The sequence below is a fragment of the Piliocolobus tephrosceles genome, chromosome 13 (assembly GCF_002776525.5).
Source record: "Piliocolobus tephrosceles isolate RC106 chromosome 13, ASM277652v3, whole genome shotgun sequence".
In the NCBI taxonomy this organism is placed as follows: Eukaryota; Metazoa; Chordata; class Mammalia; order Primates; family Cercopithecidae; genus Piliocolobus; species Piliocolobus tephrosceles.
The window spans coordinates 42,042,569-42,063,319 of record NC_045446.1 but is presented as its reverse complement, the minus strand read 5'-3'; the positions used below and the strand labels follow the sequence as shown (position 1 = coordinate 42,063,319).

Sequence of the window (20,751 nt, the reverse complement as noted above, 5' to 3'; positions counted from 1 at the left end):
CTTGCTTTCTGAGATCCTGAAAGATTATTTAGCTGTTAATCTGTTACTGTTAGACATCCAAGTCCAAAATTTAGTAAAATAATTTGAATATTTCCACATGTAATAAATACTTGCCTGATTTCATTTAGTAAATTCTCAGCAATTTCTCTTTTTGACAGGTCTAGAGTTCTTGAGGGATTTTATTTTTTATGCTCAAGGAATAAGAATTGTGACAATTGAAAAGGAGAAAAAAGTAGTACTTTAAAACTAAGGTTGTTGAAATATCCAGTTTCCTTATGAATTATTAAAGAATGTTTAAGTCTATAGCAATAATGTTGATATTTCTAATAACATTGATTCTGTAATTTTTAAAACATTAAAATAGACATGGTAAACAGTAAATTTCATAAAATATATTTTTGTACTTTTTTCTGATTTTGGTGTTCTGTACTATCACGATATTTTCTACATTTTTCAGCAAAAAACTGGGAGAAACCAAGTTCATTCACTCTAAGTATGAGTAAGCTTATACTTAGAAGTTGTGAATGGCAGATTAACAAGGGAATATTATAGCATTATAATTTAATTTCAAGTTTATAGTGATCTGGAAAACCAAATTAGGGAAATTAACAATGCAAAAATGTTCATCATCACTGAAAAGCATGAAAAAAGACAGGATAAGCAGAAAGATGCCTACTAATTTTAACAGTGTTGAACTATGAAGAGTGGGAGGTTCAATAAAATTAATATTGTATATGATAAATATATTTTAAAATATCGTTGTGAAAAAACATTTATAACCGTTATGTTCAGATATGTGTTCTTGTTGAGCATATATATAAATTACAATTTAATATTAAGTACTTTCATAGAATCACATAGCATGCTACTAGAACACAAAAGGTATCACAACTTTTTGCCTAGGAAACTGTGGAAAGACTCACAGATTTGGTGAGCTGGGATCTATATGAAAAAGGAGGAGGATTAATCAGGTTAAACAACAACAATAACAAGAAAACCTGACTTTCTGAGGAGGAGAAAACTACTTTCTCTCATTCCTAAATGGGGTACTCAGTTAAAAACAAAATACTTGATTGTGAGAATTAGGTTGTACCAATAAATGCTGTCACTTTTCAATTCTTTGAAAACCAAGAGCTGAGCTGCATATTTCATAGAATTTTTGCTAAAGTAGTCATGTTTAATTCCTTGGCCTGCTACCTATGTCACAATCCTGTAAACTTCTAAGATTCAGACTTGGAGAAAGATGGAAATGTATACCTACAATGTGGTCAGAGAAATGTTTTCAGTTTTAGAAAGAGGGATAAAGCAAAAGTCCATGCAGATTTTGGATATGGTTTTGATTTGTTAAGTTCATTCCTAGAAATTACATTGTAGAATATTCTGTAGTTTATTTAAAGACCATTTAAATCTCTTTATAATATAGAGGCTTTCCAAATTATCTTATTTAAATTTTAAATTTAAATTCCATTTAATTGGCTTTCTACTTATATCTGTTATCCCTTTTAATCCTTGTATCAGCCCTTTTACTGTGGAATAAGTACTATCTTGTGTTAAAACATGATAATGATATGGAAACTGAAGTTTAAAGAGTTGAGTAACTTCACCAAAATTATATGTCTAGAAAGCAATGGAGCCAAAATTAGAATATATGCCTGTCTGAATAAAAAATCAAGGCTCTCTGGACTATAACATTCTTCCATATTCTGATTCTGTTTTTACTCTTTTCAACAGGAATTATTATGGAGAAAAAATTGGTATCTATTTCGTCTTTCTTGGATTTTACACAGAAATGCTATCCTTTGCAGCTGTAGTTGGCTTAGCTTGTTTTATTTATGGTTTATTATCAATGGAAGATAACACAAGCAGGTAAGTGCACCTGAGTCGCCCAGATAGAGAAAATGTCTTTATCTTGTGCCAAACGAAGCTGTTGTTATTATTTCCCTGGCATTTCCTTCAGAATGTTTCCTTATAGCAGCAGATAATTGATGTTTTCCAAAAACTACTCAAACATAACAGTAGCCTTTCACCTGGTGCTTTATGGAAAATCTGTTTTTAATGATGGGCTCTGAAAAGTCTACTCCTCAAAGCATGACTTGACCCACTATAGAAACTGCTGCTTCATTGCCCGCTCTGTTATATGTGAGAAGTTATATAAGTAGTTGTTCTAATAAGAACAGCTTGGACTTTTACCTAAACGCCTATCATTTTTCAGTAACTTGGCTGTTCCTCTTGCAGCACTGAAATCTGTGACCCTGAGATTGGTGGTCAGATGATCATGTGCCCACTCTGCGATCAAGTGTGTGATTATTGGAGACTAAATAGTACGTGTTTGGCTTCAAAGGTATGTATGCATTGTAATATGTTGAAAAGGCTTTGAATTTTCCTCCTTTTCATTACATTCAGTACTAAATTATCTTTGTGTTATTGTTATTTTTACAGTTCTCTCATTTGTTTGATAATGAGTCAACAGTGTTCTTTGCAATATTCATGGGAATTTGGGGTGAGTAAATAGTCCCATAAAGAAACAGCTTTCTTCCTATTAATGTGTTGTTTTGCCTCCATATAACATATGACAGATGAAATATCTTACATACCAAATGTGGTTTTAGATCATTGCGTCTTTGTTAGCATTAATACACTGATAGAGTGCATATTAGTGGCCATTGGTTCTTGGTCCACAAAGGTCTCTATTAAACATCAGCTCATTTCTCATAATTTTTGAAACACCAAATGCATTAATTTCCCACTGTCTTTCAGTGCCATGTTAAAAACAGGTTCAAAAAGTACTTAATTCAGGAGAGACTAAACAAATATTTTGTGGCTGGAAGATATTGAGTCATGTATACAAACTGGAACAAGGATCAAAAACTTGAGGACTAATGAACATTTATTTCGTCTAAATTGTCAAGTTATAGTTTCCACTTCCACGTTCATTCATTAAAAATCCTTCATATAAAGTGGAATCTCCCTTAACTTTGAAAATGCCCCACCCAGGACTTCATATTTTCCATTTCAGTTGGAAAGTTAAAGTGTCATGAAGTTTTTCCTATCATTAGCAAGGAAAATATGTTCTGTAAGAATAACTTTGTTAGAAGAGACCTAAAGACTCGTCTAAAATATATCACAAAACTTGGAATTCGTGGGTGTAAATTAGACATTTTTCTCAATTAAAAAACACCTCTAACAAACACAAATATGTGCCATTCAAAACTGGGCAAGGGTGGCCTGGTGCGGTGACTCACACCTGTAATCCCAGCACTTTGGGAGGCTGAGGTGGGTGGATCACGAGGTCAGGAGATGGAAACCACTCTGGCTAACATGGTGAAACCCCATGTCTACTAAAAAATACCAAAAACAATTAGCCGGGTGTGGTGGCAGGCGCCTGTAGTCCTAGCTACTCGGGAGGCTGAAGCAGGAGAATGGCGTGAACTCGGGAGGTGGAGCTGCATGCAGTGAGCCCAGATCACGCCACTGCACTCTAGCCTGCGTGACAGAGCAAGACTCCATCTCAAAAACAAAACAAACAAACAAAAAAAACTGGGCAAGGGCTGTATTATCCAGGCAAATAACATCAAAATTTTTAGATATGTGTGCAAAGCAGAGGGATTTATGGATTTCTCTCATTTCTGCTTGGCTGCTGTGGTCTGAAGAGAGCAGCCTAGATTCAAAGAGAACAAAGAATCTAGAAATCTTATTAATGGTTTAACAGCAACCCCAGTTTTTGTAAGTTGTTGTATATACATCCATTTATCATGAGGCTGCCAAATCCTACCTCTCCTTACCTGGAATCGAAAATGAATGATAGGTGCATGATTAAAACAAATGCATTGTGAGAATTTTCCATTGTTTCCATGGAGAGAAATTGTGCACCAACACCTGCCTTATATTACATCATAAATAGAAGAGTGGGTGTGTGTGAAGCACCCCACAGCACTATCACAGCACTATTTGCAGTTACTTGATCACAAGTGAGACTGGTCACGTTTTTAATATTTACTGACCATTGGCTCTCCTTGATGCTTGAAGTATTTAATTTATTTTTATAATTCACAGGTACTTTTGTATAAGTACAGTAATCCTTTGTCTGCCACAGAAATTGCAAATATTTTTTTCAGTTTGTAATTTACATTTGATCTCATTCATAGTCAATGGACATTTTAATATATATTACTGGTCATAAAATTTCCTTATAGTTTTTCTTGTTCTTGTGTTTCTTTAGAAAACCTTCCCCATTCAGAGATAATATAAGATGTTCACCTATGCTTTATTTCAGAAATTTAATGATTTCGTTTTATTTATACTTTAATATAATTCAGCAACTAGGTTTTAAAGTTTCTACCCTGGAACAGGTACTATTCTAGGCAATAGGAATTTAAATATGCACATACATGGTCCTTGATTATAAGACACATTTTTAGTGTACATGCCTCCATGATTGTCATTGTATATAAGCCAGGTTCATCACTAGATTACTTGCTGCTTTGGGACAAACACCATGGCTTTCATCTCCATAGTTCCAGGGCTAGGCATATGGTATGTATTCAAATATATGTTGCATCAATGAATAATTTAAGTGCTAATTGTATTCCTTCTTAAAAATAAAAAAGGTCAATTCCTATTTAGGCATAATCTAAAAGGCCCAAACCAAGGGTCTCTTTAATTTCCTGAAATTCTTTTCAGGAAATATGTGAATCCTGTGATTCCTATATACTTATAATCACAAAAGTCCATAGAAATCATGGGAGCAATTTTGGTTTTAGTCCGTATCATTTCTCTTTCCTTACAGTACTCTTTTTGCTAGCTATTTTGTACCATCATTAATTTATCTCAAAATCCCATCTATGTCAGCCAACTTTCTTATTTCTACTTCAGCATTAACAAACTTTGAGACAAAATATTTTAAATGCTTAGTGTATTTAAAAGTTTTAGCATTATGTATATGACATCCAATCTCTTGCATAGCCATGGTAACCAAATACTGCTTCTAAAATTAATGGTAGTTGTTCTGTTATGGTATAAACAAACAAGCAAACATTAAAATGTTTAACAGTACCAAGTTCATGAAACTGTTCTCCATGGTAACAATGTATCTACTGCATACAGCAGTAATGAAATGAATAGAGTAAAAGTTTCTGCCTCATGAAATTCACAACCAGTATTAAATGATAGTATGAATAAGTGAATGAAATATAACCTGTTGTTAAGAAAGTCACAATCTAATTGGGAAAGAATCTGAAGTCTGCTTTCATAGAAGTGCATTGTAAATGCTGAGGGAGTACAGAGGAGGGCTGAATTACTTTTTGACTGGAGGAGTTATATGAGGTATCTAAAATAGCCAAACTCATGGAATCAGAGAGTGGAATTGTGGTTACCAGGGGTTGGAGGATTAGGAAATGAGCAGTTACTAATCAATAAGCATACTTGAAAGTTTCAATTAAGCAAGATGAATAAGATCTGTACAGCTTGTGCTAATGGTCCACAATAATTAATTGTACACTTTAAAATTGTTAAGTAGTTAGCCTACAGTGTTCTTCCCACTTAATAAATGTTTAAATATTTCTCTAAAGTTTAAATAATGAGCAAAGGAAGACATAAGCCAATGTATACATGAGCAAATAAACAAACAAAAAACCAACCATCAGAAGATAGATATATTTGCACTGGAAAAATATATTTTGGAAGCTGAGACAACAATTAGATGACTACAGTGATAAAAATTTAATTAGGATTTTTAAAAATGCATGGATATCCATAGTTCTTTACATTATTTAAAAGGTAGTGAGTCAGAAAGTTGAATCTTTTATAGATGATAAAATCGTAAGTTATTACTGGAGGTGTTAGTATTCTCTTCCTAAGTATATCCCAATAGAAAGGCATGTATATGCACACCAATAGATTACAAGAATGTTCACAGCAGCACTATGTGTAATAGCAGGTATCTGGAAACAACTCAAATGTCTGTCAGTCCAAAAATATATAACCAGAATTGTAATTTAACCATACAGTTGAACACTATGCAGCAATGAAAATAAATCAGTTTTCACTGCACACAGCAACAAAGTTGAACCAAAAAAAAAAAAAAAGCTTGACACGAAAAGCTATCAGTTGTATATCATTTATGTAAATCCATTTGTAATAGAACATTTTTTATATTGGTGCTGATTATATGGGTATATTTATTTTGTGAATTTTTTAATTGTACTTTTATATTTTATGTACTTTCCTGTAAATATATATTCTTCAATTGAAAGTTGATAATTCCAGCACTCTGGGGGGCTGAGGTGGAAGGATCACTAGAGACCAGAAGTTTGAGACCAGCCTGGGTGGCAGAAGGAGACTCAAATAAAGACATAAAAAGAAAGCTGAAGTTTTGTGTGTATACATAGTAGTATATGTATTTTAAAAGAGAGAGTAATTGTGCTGGGGATTGGCTCTTATGCTTCCTAGGTATATTTCCCTAAACCTGAGAAAGCAGTAAATGACTTAAGTGATTTCCATAAAAGATAAAAGATACATGCAAAAAAAAAAATTCAGTGTTAATAAAAAGCTAATTTTAAATATTACTTCAAATTATCTGAATGAAGAAATATATTAATATGTCTGAAAATAATTCTTGCTTGGACCACTGACCAAGAAATTAATTTAAATTTTTGTATGAGTTTTTTTTCAGTGTATTATCGGATACACAATATTATGCCAGCATTAATATTTGATGAAGTTTTAATCAAACACAACAGTGAAACAATAGCCACCTGAAACATGTGAACCATCCTGCAACCAAAGCGATTAAAGGGAAACGTTGAAAAAGTCTTTAACTTTTTTTTATATCTTATTTTTTTATATATTTGTTTACCTATAGTCACCTTATTTTTGGAGTTTTGGAAACAACGACAAGCCAGACTGGAATATGAGTGGGACCTGGTGGACTTTGAAGAGGAACAGCAGCAGCTTCAGCTGAGACCGGAATTTGAAGCTATGTGTAAACACAGGAAATTGAATCCAGTGACCAAGGTAGACTAGAAAACTGTGAAATGGGCAGCATATCTCAATGGACACACTGCTATAGGTTTCTTCTCATATAATCATAGTTTAATTTGCCTTTAAAATATTCTGCAACATATAAATGACATAAGCTACTTGTTTCTAATATACATACATGTATATAAAAATATATATATGAATTATATATATGAAAATTTTCAAACACTTTCAAATGTAGATAGAAATGTATAATGAACCACATGGATGAACCCATCACTCAGAATTAATCGTTTTTAATTCATGGACAATCTTGTTTCATTCATACTCATACTCCTTTGTGTCCCTAAATTATTTTGAAACAAATTCAAGGCATAATAACATGAAACTAAGTTCAAAAAGGAAAATAGTGTGTATGCTGTGGGCTTTGTATATAAATGTATAGACATTGAAATGATCCTAAGCGATATATAAAAATTAAAATAGTATTTATATTAAGATTGAGGTCTTATGAGTGATTGTTTTATTAGACTAACTTTTCTTCACATGGCCCCTTTTAATTGATTATATTGACAATCATTGTATTGGTGTGTGGAGGAAGAAGTCTATGTGTTAGAATGCTTAGCTGACAAAAAATAGCTGTGCGTTCTTGACTGAGTTGTTTAACTTTTTGGTACCTCACTTTTTTCATGTGAAAATGGAAGTGTTTTGCCTTTAAAGACCAGAATCTTGGTTACATGTTTTTCGAGCCCCTATTTTTCCATAAACTACAATCACTGTGTTTCCTGTTGCCATTTAAAAGAGAATAATATGTGTCCCAAATACACTCTCTTCAGTAGAATTCCCTCTTCTCTTCAGAAAACTATTCTTGCAGTATAACATTTAAAATTATTTTCACCATTTAGGCATTCACTAAACAATTACTAAGTTTCATTGGAAGATCACGAAAACATCTCCAAAGAGCATGAAAACATCTCAGAAAATACACTGACAATTTGTGTGGCAGTTTGAAATTAAGAAAATATATTAAAAGATATTGACAGAATAATGACATGATGTTTATTCCGATTTCATGAGATAAAAAAGAAAACAAAAGCAGTCCCATTAGCTTTGCCAAAAATTAACAGAAAAAAAATGTATTGAATGCTTACATTTGAATCTGGTTGAAAAGCCATATGTATTGATTCACTGTGAATCATTGACTTCACTTAGGTTTCATGGTTTAGAAATCAAGAAACAGAGCTATTTATTTATTTATTTATTTATTTATTTATTTTTACTTATTGCAGTGCTTCTTCAGTGTTTAAGGGCAACCAGAACTGTCACATTTAAATCTGCATTGGGAACACACAGGTGCACCCATGCAAATATGCATATACATGCATGAGCACACATACATTGGGTGCACACATGAACACACATGTACACAGTCACATATATACATATATCCACATACATTCTGAGGTCTGTAGAACTCTAGAACAGCCTACCCTGCCTGTTGAGAGTCCTATTTTTATTCAGACCACCCTTAAAATTCTTAAAATGTAAAATATTATATTATGGAATTACATGATTTTGATTTCTGCTGACAGCTTTTTTTTTCTTTTACTATTTTTTGCTTCTTTTAGGTAAAATCTACTTGCTTCTTGATGCGCCTAAGAATGTCAGCTGTATAATCAATATCTTTCATTAATGACTCTTAAAGATTAAAGGTGGAAGTCTTGGCTCCTGAGCTATGTGGAAGAACACAGTTTATCTGAAAAATATAAAGAAAGCATCTAATATCATGCAGAGCAATTGCAGAGCAATGCAATTCGATTCAATTAGAATAAAATTATAACACCATTAAACATCGTAAAGCATGTCTGCCTAAGCAGCAACCTTCATTATTTGACTTTATTTACTGAGTGCCAGGCCCTAAACTTCGTAATTCAGCATTTAGGAAATTGTGTATATCCATTATGTCTCATCTCATGTGTAAAATACCCCATCTAGGATGCCTAGAGATTTCTCCTTCAAGAGAAGGAACCATTCTTACAATGTAGCTTTCCGTGGCCTATAGTAGGCCCTTTTGGGAGGTTCCTGCTTTAACGGGGCTCTATGATATTGACTAGTGCTTGGAGTCTTGACTTAAAGGGGAGATTTTCAATTTCTTTGTGATTTCTTCAACATTATAGGAGATGGAACCTTACATGCCTCTATATGCACGTATTCCATGGTACTTTCTTTCAGGAGCCACAGTGACATTATGGGTGAGCATTTCTTTAAAAATTGCTAAAAATTGCTATACTTTCTTCAACAGGTGATTAAATAAGCTATCTCAACAGTGTTACCTGCAATGTCTCTTGAGTCCTTCCTTTCCCTCTCCCTCCCTGGTCTTTTTATCTTGGTTATAGCTCTTACACAAAATAAACTGTAATTTATAGGGATTTTCCATAATTAAACTTTGAGAAAAGATCTCGAGGAAGAGGAGATGCTTTGTCTTAAAGCCTGTCCCTCCCTGCCTCACAACACTTCATTTAAGTGATCACTTGAAATCAGGACAGAATAACAAAGTTACTCTGATTCCAGACTCTTTCGTTAGTTTAGAAAAATCATGAATGTATCTTTATTTCCACTTTATTTCCTGCTCTTCCTTTTTCCAAATGTGTTCTCTCTTAACAGTTAGTGTTTAATTTTAGGAAAACAGGCAGTGTTACCTTCTAAGGGGTTAGTTAGCATGTTGAAATATAAATAATTGACAGTTGTAGACTATAGTGTAGACTCACCAGTCCATAAACCCCATACGATTTATCTTTAACATTTCTTGTTAAATCTATTATTTTCATGTTTTAAAACAGTAAAAATATGTTTTCTTAGATTATGTAATAATCATTCCGGAGATATGATAAAATAAAATGGGGAGAATCATTAATTCAGGACTCTCTTTTGAGAAATCTGGAATATATCCCTAGAAAATTTTCTGTTTTTGATTTCTAGTTTTCATGTAATTTGACTCATTTCCTCAACTTTTAGAATAAAATTTCTAATGATTGATAGAAAGCCATCTTTGTGCTTTTGCAATATTGAAAGTGTACAAAATTTATACAGAATCTATATAAATTTCTAAACTACCAGGCATATTAGAGCACTAATGGCAATATTCTGAGGGGAAGTGAAATGCAATATTGGCATGTATTTTTCTTAGGAAAATAAGTGATCTTGATTCTACATCTTTAACTTCAATGTAGAGCATGCATCAGCAAACATTTTCTGTAAAGGAGCCAGAAATATTTTTGGCTTTGTGCCACATGTAGTCTCTGGAACATAATTGCCTTTACTTTTCTCTATAACCTTTAGAAATGCCAAAGAAGGCTGGGCGCGGTTGCTCACGCTTGTAATCCCAACACTTTGGGAGGCCGAGGTGGGCGGATCACAAGGTCAGGAGATCAAGACCATCCTGGCTAACGTGGTGAAACCCCGACTCTACTAAAAATACAAAAAATTAGCCGAGTGTGGTGGCGGGTGCCTGTAGTCCCATCTACTAAGGAGGCTGAGGCAGGAGAATCGCTTGAACCCGGGAGGCGGAGCTTGCAGTGAGCCAACATTGCGCCACTGCACTCCAACCTGGGCAACAGAGCAAGACTCCGCCTAAAAAAAAAAAAAATGCAAAAGAACATTCCTAACTTAAGGACCATATAAGATCAGGCAAGGCCACAGGCAGGATTTGGCCTTCTACTATAGGTTGCCACTCCCTACTAAAGGAGAAGCCTAGAGGATGAACAGTGAAGACATTTCTTTTAGACTTAACCAGCAGCTAGTATATGCCTTATCTTTAACCCTTTTACCTTGCCAGTGTTCACATCTTGCCATCTAGGGAAAGAGAGACTGACTTAGTTTGCTTTGCACATGAGACCTGCTAAGCTTCATATAATGAGATTAACAGAATAATCAATATGTTAGATATGTATTCCTAACAGAGATGCAGAGATCCAAATAGCAGTTCTTTGTTTTCCTTTCCCAGATGTCTCTTGTTGTCACCAGTATGGTAGCTGTAATTGTGTACCGCCTGTCAGTCTTTGCTACATTTGCTAGTTTCATGGAAAGTGATGCATCCTTAAAGCAGGTCAAAAGCTTCCTTACTCCTCAAATAACCACATCACTCACAGGATCATGCTTGAACTTTATTGTCATCTTGATCTTGAATTTCTTTTATGAAAAGATATCTGCGTGGATCACAAAAATGGGTAAGCTCACCAAATCATTAGTGTGATTCTGAAGAATGATTCTTATTGATGCTATATGTCTATTTTGGATCAGTTCCCCAGGAGTTCATTTTCAAAGAGTACCTTTTAAGGCAATTTTTCTCTATAGGTAGACTCATATCTGCTATTTCAAAATTGCTTAAGAGCCACAATTCAAGGTCCATTATAACGGAAGCAGCAAAAAGAACTGAAAAAAAAAAAATAAGAATTTGGACTCAGAAATTGATCTTTCTGAGTATTCTTGTCTTAATTCTCCCTTGATGGGTCTAGTTGAATCCTAAGAAAATTAATCACTTTACTGAAGACACAGATAATTGTTATTTCATGTGTATGGTTCTTAGAAAGTATTGATTTTGGAAGTTATTCTGAAAAAACAGAAAAGTCAGCTTCTCCTAAATAAATCTAAATTTTAGTGCTTTTCTTTTCTACTGCCATCTCATAGAACTTGGATTATTTTCTTGTTAAAATATTAAAATTTCTACTTAAAGCCACGGGGAAAGTAATTGAAAGGGATCACAGGTTAAGTGAGAGATTAAGTTAGGTAGAGCAGCACAGAGCACAGTCGCTTTTGCTCTTTTTCCTGGCAAGTTAGCAGTAAGATCGGAGACTCAAATAAAGGCATCAGCCTCTTCTCTGAGTGTTCACTCCAGGGTTCAAGCTCCTTTGAATCTGTTGTACATAGACATCATGGCCAATGTCAAGCAAAAGACCACATTATTCAGTCAGCTCTGGAATGAGCACTGAGATGAGACTTTCATTATATACTATCTTCAAATGTGGAGTTCTCTCTCATTTTTACTTCTGCTGTCAACAGTGAGAAAATCACAGCAGATAAATTGCTTTTAAAAGCACCTAAAAACTCACCATTTTCCTCAGTGGGAAAAAAAAATCATTCAAGTTCACATTACAGTTTTGTAGGAATACAGCTACATTTCACTAAAATGGGAGAGTTATCTGTGTCTTTAAAATATTTTGTGATACTTTCAGTATTGCTGAAAATGTCATGATTTGGCTGGATCAGCTCACGCTACTGGGAGATCATCAGCTCAGGAAAACATACTTTTCTACATTTTTGTGCTTCATGACCCTCTATTGCAGAGTGAAGATAATTTAATAGTTTGTTATCTTTAGAATTCATTAAATGACAGATTGTGATCATGCATTTTAAATAAAGGAGAGGGAAAATGTGTACTATTTCTGCCACTATTTGCTAATCACATTATTTTCAAAATTAATATAGCCATTGAATTCATGAGAGGGCAATACAATTCTGTTGGAAATCATCCCCGCCCTTGATGTGAGCTTATTTTCTTCAAACCTGATTGTAAACAGATGAGTTCTAGTGGCTTATAGGATAGCAGATAGTGTTTGGAGATGAGCATAAGTTTCTTATTTGGTGTATTAGTTCATTTTCATACTGCTATAAAGATACTACCTGAGACTGGGGAGTTTGTAAAGGAAAGAGGTTTAATTGACTCACGGTTCACATGGCTGGTGAGGCCTCAGGAAACTTAACAATTGTGGTGGAAGGTAAAGGGGAAACAAACACCTTCTTCATAAGGCAGCAGGAGAGAGAGAGAGTCCATGGGGAAGTGCCACACTTTCAAACCATTAGCTCTCAATTGGCCGGGTGTGGTGGCTCATACCTGTAATCCCAGCACTTTGTGAGGCCGAGGCGGGCGGATCACAAAGTCAGGAGTTTGAGACCAGCCTGGCCAACATGGTGAAACCCTGTCTCTACTAAAAATACAAAAAAATTAGCCAGACGTGGTGGCACATGTCTGTAGTCCCAGTTACTCAGGAGGATGAGGCAGAAGAATTGTTTGAACCTGGGAGGCGGAGGTTCCAGTGTGCCAAGATCACACCACTGCACTCCACCTGGGTGACAGAGTGAGATTCCATCTCAAAAATAAATAGATAAATAAAACCATGAGGTCTCTTGAGAATTCACTCAACACCAAGAGAACAGCATGGGGGAAACCACCCCCATGATTAAATGTCCTCCCACCAGGTCCCTCCCTTGACACGTGGGAATTACAATTTGACATGAGATTTCGCTTGGGACAGAGTGCCAAACCGTATCATCTGGGTTTGAATTTCAAATTCTTTGTAACCCCAAGACAAGAATGCTGTCTCTCTGACTGTGGTAACAACAGCTTCCTAGGCTTTTCCAGTGGTTAGTTTAATACAAAGTGTGTAACAGAAAATCTAACACAAATCTGTAGTTACTTGATGTTCACTTGTCCCAGGGAGTACGAAGTTCAAGGAAAAATAAGAAGATGCACTAAACAATTTTTTTTTTTTTTTTTTTTTTTTTTTGCTTAATAGAAATTCCTCGAACATACCAGGAGTATGAGAGCAGTCTTACCTTGAAAATGTTCCTGTTTCAGTTTGTAAATTTTTACTCATCCTGCTTCTACGTAGCTTTTTTTAAAGGGAAGTTCGTAGGCTATCCTGGAAAATACACATATTTATTTGATGAGTGGCGAAGTGAAGAGGTAAGAATTTCCTTGTGAGGTGAGGTGAGGTGTGTAGCTTCAATACCTCAGTATTAACCACTTTCTGTGTGCCAAGTACTGATTCGCATCTAAAAATTACAAAAGATATCTAGACACCGACTGTATCCATAGAGAGTATTGCTCACAGATGAGTCCTGTCATTTGATAAACTTCTCAGTTTATTTTTGAGCAAGAATTTACATTTTGCCTATAGTTTGGCAATAGAATATGAGACATAAAATGACATAAAGTCTTTATTCCTAAAAATTTCCTGCAAAGGAAGACTAATTACTTTCTGTAGAAATGGTTCCACTGTAGGTAGTAGAGTTAGAACCGATCCATGGTTTCCAAATTTTGGAGAATGGAAGATGTAACAACTCCCAACCCTAACCCAGATATAAAGACTCAGAATTTTCTAAGAATGAGACCCAGAAATCTGTGTTTTTTAACACAGTTCACAGATGAATCTAATGCAGCTAGCCTGGCACTGGTCTGTGATCAGGTTTGGAACTTTTGGACTAAATATATCTTACCCCTTCCAACCAAAACCTTGAGATTCTAATCTTACGGTTTAGGGTTTCCTTTAGGTGTTGCAAATTTCCATCTTTTTGATCATTCAATTCTGTTTTCTCCCATCTTGCTTCTTACTAGTGTGATCCTGGAGGCTGTCTTATAGAATTGACAACGCAATTGACCATTATAATGACTGGGAAACAGGTTTTTGGAAACATTAAAGAAGCCATTTATCCGTATGTATGACTTACAGACTTTTTATTTGATTTAAGTAACCTCTTTATTTGATTTAAGAGATTTCCTCTGGAACAAGGTGGAATTCTTTGATTATCATGATGCCTTTGTTAGAAAATGTTTAAGCCAAAAGAAAGCTTTATTTTTAATCAACAGTGAAGGTTGCGTTAAGGTAATATAAACTGTTATTTTTTATTTATTTATTCATTTTGGTTGGATGGCTGGCAAGGTTTTAAAATTTTATTTCACAAATAATAATTATCTATATTTATGAGGTACAATATAATGTTTTGAATACAATCTTTTAAATGTGCATTTTTGCTACTTTTCTCTCCTGTGAAGATTTCACTGGGACATCTAAATGCTATATCCTCTGCAGTTTATTCTACACTCTGTGTATTATTTCTGAATATTACTAAAAGGTGAACTTTGTAAAAATATCCACGTGTCATGCAATCTAGGCATAAAAATAGATTGTAAATGAAATGATGGAGACTTTCAGGTCAATACATGAAAGATTGCTCTCTGATCAAAACACAGCAATAATGAATACATTATAAAAAGAGAAAACTAAACTGACAATTTATCTCAAATAGTGGATGGACATTGTCATGGATAAAAAGAGAAAGAATTATGAAATCATAAGTCTACGATCCTGCACGGCTCCTAGTTAGGAAATGACTGTGTTGGGGTTTGGTATGCAATATAAAGTGGAGTAAAAGTGCTCCACTTAATACAGAGGCTCATCCAGTTTCACTGCACTTGAAGCCAGAGACTGGGTTTATTCTCACTCATGAAAGAAGATTGCAAACACCATCCCTGCACCTTCCCACCTCCAATATATACACAATTTCATAGTGCCACTTAGGGATCTATTTCAAGTACTAACAAAAGAAGAGCACAGACTTATCCTCACAAATGGTAATAAATGTGAGCCTAGCCTTCTAGTTTCATGCTTAGATATACCACATCGATAAGGGAAATAGCCAAACCTTTCCTTTTTTTTTTTTTTTTTTGAGACAGAGTCACACTGTGTCGCTCACACTAGAGTGCAATGGTGCAATCTCAGCTCACTGCAACCTCCACCTCCCGGGTTCAAGCAATTTTCCTGCCTCAGCCTCCTGAGTAGCTGGGATTACAGGCACACGCCACCACACCCAGCTAAGTTTTTGTAATTTTAGTATAGACAGGATTTCACCATGTTGGCCAGGCTGGTCTGGAACTCCTGGCCTCAGGTGATCCACCTGCCTCAGCCTCCCAAAGTGCTGGGATTACAGGCGTGAGCCACTGTGCCTGGCCCCCAAACTTTTATTTTAAGTTCTAGCTCTAGATTGAGAACCTGGAGGACTGAATGGAGGCAATACCTAAACCAAACAGAAGATGGGGGATACATATGCACAGAGAGGGAGAGAGACAAAAGACAGCGGAGGTAAAAGAATAAAAAAAATTAAAAAAAAAAAAACAAAAACAAATTAACAACAAAAAACCCCGAGCCTTCCTAATAACCAGAATTTCAAAATGTGATAATATTTAATGCTGCAAAGGCTGTGAACAAAATTAATTATGGGAAAGCGAACTTACTCCAGCTGATATTTCTAACTAGAATATTCTGGCAAAGCCCTTAAAAATGATGTTGCTAATACTAACAACATAAGGGAAGGTGATACTGTCATTAAAACAGATAAGGAAATAAATAAAGATGGACAGAAATGAAATAAGAATAAGTAAATATGAAATGGAAGCAATTGCACATACGTGAAAAATTATACTTTAAATAATGAGTACAATAGATGGGAAAATTCCAGAGTACAATTCCAGCCTGGACATGTTTGAAGAATATATTAGTGATTTGGAAAATAATAGTGAGAAATACCTACTTTATACAGTGTAACAAATATATGACATTTAATAAAAATAAAATAAGGGTATGTTAGATTAAGAGGCTTCCACATTAATCTACTAGTAGTTCCAGAAAAAGGTAATTGAGTGAATGGTGAAGGAAAAAATATTTGAATAGGTAATTGCTGAATATTTTTCAAAAATGAGGGAAAACACAAGTTTCAGAAATGGAAACAAATTTTAACTATGAATCAAGATACTAGAATTCAATTCAAGACAATATAATTCAGTTCACACCCAGATTCATTATGGTGAAACTACAGAACACCAAAGATAAACAGACAATCTTTAAAAATCTTAGATGGAAAAGATTAACTTTATTCAAATGAATGTCACCTATACTGTCATCAACTTCTCATCAATAGCAGTAGATGCCAAAAGATGGTATTTTCAAGGTTCTCAGTGAAAATAATGTTCCCTTTTCATTTCTAGAACCAGGTTAACTATTATTTACAGTGCTGGTAAAATAGACATTTTTAGACATGAAAAGACTAGGAGAGTTTGCATGTATAGATTGTCATGGAAAGAACTACTGAAAGATTTTCTTGAGCAAAAGGAGATCACAAAGTGAAAGTACAGGATGCAAGAAACATTGGTTAGCACAGAATTTATTAGCTCCAAACAAATGAAATAATTTTGTAGAATCTAAAATCCTATAGAATTTGTGTAGGGAGAACTATAAAATCTTAATTAAAGAAATTTTAAAACTATATAAATGGTGAGAAATATCATGTTGGTGGTCACTTATCCCCAAATTGATATATCAATTTATTGTTGCTATAATCAAAATATCAGCAGAATTTTTATAGCTATAGACAAGTGGATTCTAAAATTTATATGGAAGGCCCATGAACTAAAATAACCCAAAGAAGTATGATAAAAGAAGAATAAAGCTGTAGGAAATACCCTACTCAATTTGAAGGCTTACTAAAAACTATATTAATCAAGACAAGGTAGGATTGGTGAAGGGATAGTTATTTAAACCAGTGGAACGGAGTAGAGATTGTAGAAACAGCTATTGCAGAAATTTGTGCTGTAGCCAAACAGGACCATTTAATTTAAGACAGGTGCAAAAGCAATTCGTTGATGAAAGAGTAGGCTTTTTCGTAAGTGGTGTTGGAACAATTGGACATCCCATATGCAAAATAATAAAAAGCTATGTGAAACTTACAACTCATTTATAAATGAACTCAAAATGGATTATAGACAAAACTAGTTTTTAAAAAAGCAAGGAAGTGATTATTATAAAATTTAAGATAATGGCTATGGACGTGGGGATTGAAGAATTTATAAATGGAATGAAGCACATGAAAGAGCTTCCGAAATTTCTAGCCATGTTCTCTTTCTCTTTCTTGAACTGGGTGATCTCTTTTCCACTGTGACTTCAGTTACAGTATGCTCATCTGTGTGATAGTGTCTCAGAAATCACAGGTGTTTTTTCCTCTTTACATCATTCATTTTTCCTCTTTATGTTTTAGCTTGAGTATAAGCAATATATAAATGTTCCTCTTAATCCACATTTGCTATAGTACTTCATACTGTCTTATTAATTTTTGTCAACTTGGGGTTATAAATGATATCTCATTTTAGTATAATTTTTTCTGATTAACAACACGAATAAGCATTTTTGGCCATATTTGTTTCCTTTTCGATTAAATGCTTGTTCATGTTGTTTAACCATTTTCCTACTTGTCAATCTTTTTTTCAATTTATTTCTATGAATACTTTTAAACTTCTGGTTACTGGTTTTTGTTTATTTGCTTCTTTTTTGGTTATATATGTTGAAAACATTTTATTCTAAGATAACTGTCATCTTTTTATTTTTTAATAGTATGTTTAGGTCACAGTGTCACAACCACAGAATTATTGATATAATTCTTAGTTGTGGGGTATGGGTTATCCTTTGCATTGTAAGATGTTTAACAGTATCTTTGGACTCTATCCACTAGATGCCAGTAACCTAGCCCTCTCCAGGTGGGACAACCAAAATATCCCCAGAGAGTGCAATTGTGTCACTGTGGGCAGAATTACTCCCTGTTGGAAACCATTGCTTTAGGTGCACAAAATTACATAACTTTAATATGGTAGAATTTATCAATCTTTTATTTTGTGGGTTAGCATTTTTAAACAATGGTTTAAGAAATATTTTCCTACCCGGGATTATAAGACATTTTCATTATTATTTCCTATATCTGTTAAAGTTATGCCAAAAGTAAGGTTCTAGGCAAAATACTGGATATGCAGATGTACTGATAAAAAGTTATATGGAAACACACAGACATACACAAAGATATTCTCATATTCTTACTTCTAAATTTTTTATACATTTTAACAGTATGGTTTTTCACTTTCAAATTCTAAATATATATGGACAGGATTTTTACATTTGATATGAGATACAAGTCTATTTTGTACATATATGTGTATATATATCTATAAACTATATATTGTATAAACCCTTATATTACCATTTATTGAAAAGTTCCTTTTTCCTGTGCTCCACCATCTACAATACTATTCATCTACATACAATATTATCTACAATACTTTTTATGCCATATAAACACCGTCCACATGCCATATAAACACTATCTACATGCAATATAAATACTATCTACAATTATACCAAGTGCAAGGCTATTTCAAGTTTTCCATTCTATCCCAAGATTTGTTTATCCTTGTACCAGTACAACAATCTCTCTCTTTTTTTAACTGTTAAGTTCAGAGGTACATGTGCAGGTTTGTTACACAAGTAACTTGTGTCATGGGGGTTTGTTGTATAGACTATTTTATCATCCAGGTATTAAATCTAATACCCAATAGTTATTCTTCCTCATCCTCTCCCTCTTCCCACACTCCACCTTCTGATAGGCCCCAGTGTGTGCTGTTCCCCTCTATGTGTCCATGTGTTTTCATCATTTGTCTCTCACTTATAAGTGAGAGCATGTGGTATTTGGTTTTCTTTTCTTGCATTAGTTTGCTAAGGATAATGGCCTCCACCTCCATCCATGTTCCTGCCAAGAACATGATCTTTTCTTGTTCTTTTCTATGGATGCCTAGCATTCCATGGTGTATGTGTACCACATTTTCTTTACCTACTCTACCACTGATGGACATTTAGGTTGATTCTATGTCTTTGCTATTGTGAATACAGTACTACAATCTCTTAATTAATACAGTTTTCTAAGTCTTGATATCTAGTAGGGCAACATTTATCAACTTATTTCTTATCTGTAGAACTGTCTTGGCTATTCTTGGCCTTTTATCAATCTATATAAATTTTATAAACATCTTGTCAGATTTTACATTGAAAAATAATTTGGCTTTTTCATTGAAATTATATTTTAATTATTTCAATATAAACAGTTGAATTTTTAAAAATAATACCAAGCCTTCTTACTCGTGAACACTTAAAATGGACTTTAATGAATTCTAATAAATATTTTAAACTTCTACATATAGGTCTTATAAATCTTTTGTCACATCAATTTCTAGGTAGTTTTTATTTGCTATTGTAAATGATATCTTTTTAAAAATATATATGTTTTCTACTTGTGTGTTGTGGGTGTACAGGAATGAAATATATTAATAAATCCTAATATTATTTCTAATTATTTTGTCTGACTTCACTTGGGTTTTCTATTCAATCACATCACTGTTAATAATCACAGATTGCTCCTTTATTTCCAATGATTTTGCCTTTCTTATTTTATTTTACGGCTAAGATCTCCAGTAATCTTGAATGTGATCATGCAAATTCTTATTTTGTTCTTGATTCTAAAGTGAATGCTTCAGACTTTTCCCTATTATGAATGATGTTTGCAGCCTGGTGCATTGGCTCATGCCTGTAATCCCAACACTTTGGGAGGTTGAGGAGGGAGGATTGCTTGAGCCCAGGAGTTCAAGACCAGCCTGGGCAACAAAATGAGACCCCATCATACAGAATAAAATTTAAAAATTAGCCAGGCATGAAGGCACATGCCTTTAGTCCCAGCTATTTGAGAGGTGGAGGCAGGAGAAAAGGTCAAGGCTGCAGTGAGCTGTGATTGCACCACTGCACTCCAGCCTGAGTGGCAGAGTGAGACCCTGTCTCAAAAAAGAAAGAAAGAAGACAGACATAGAGGAAGATAAAAGGAGAGAGAGAAAGAGAGAGAGTGAGAAGAAGGAAGGAAAGAAGGAAGGAAGGAAGGAAAGAAAGAAGGAAGGAAGGAGGGAAGGAAGGGGAAGGGAAAGAAAAGGAAGGAATGAAGGAAGGGAAAGAAAGGAAAGAAAGGAAGAAAGAAAGAAAAGAAAGAAAGAAAGAAAGAAAGAAAGAAAGAAAGAAAGAAAGAAAGAAAGAAAGAAAGAGGGAAGGAGGGAGGGAGGGAGGGAAGGAAGGAAGGAAG

The 20,751-nt window shown here is 34.3% G+C and overlaps 1 protein-coding gene across 1 annotated transcript in view; it reads left to right on the top strand.

Annotated features, from left to right (window-relative positions):
- Positions 1-20,751, top strand: part of ANO5 (anoctamin 5) — an 83,754-nt gene that overhangs the window by 46,871 nt on the left and 16,132 nt on the right. The window contains exons 10-17 of the mRNA XM_023191498.2: positions 1,732-1,866; positions 2,236-2,341; positions 2,440-2,500; positions 6,860-7,011; positions 9,156-9,230; positions 10,982-11,204; positions 13,551-13,720; positions 14,372-14,469. Coding sequence (XP_023047266.1) covers positions 1,732-1,866; positions 2,236-2,341; positions 2,440-2,500; positions 6,860-7,011; positions 9,156-9,230; positions 10,982-11,204; positions 13,551-13,720; positions 14,372-14,469 — 1,020 coding nt within the window. The remainder of the gene's footprint in view (positions 1-1,731; positions 1,867-2,235; positions 2,342-2,439; positions 2,501-6,859; positions 7,012-9,155; positions 9,231-10,981; positions 11,205-13,550; positions 13,721-14,371; positions 14,470-20,751) is intronic.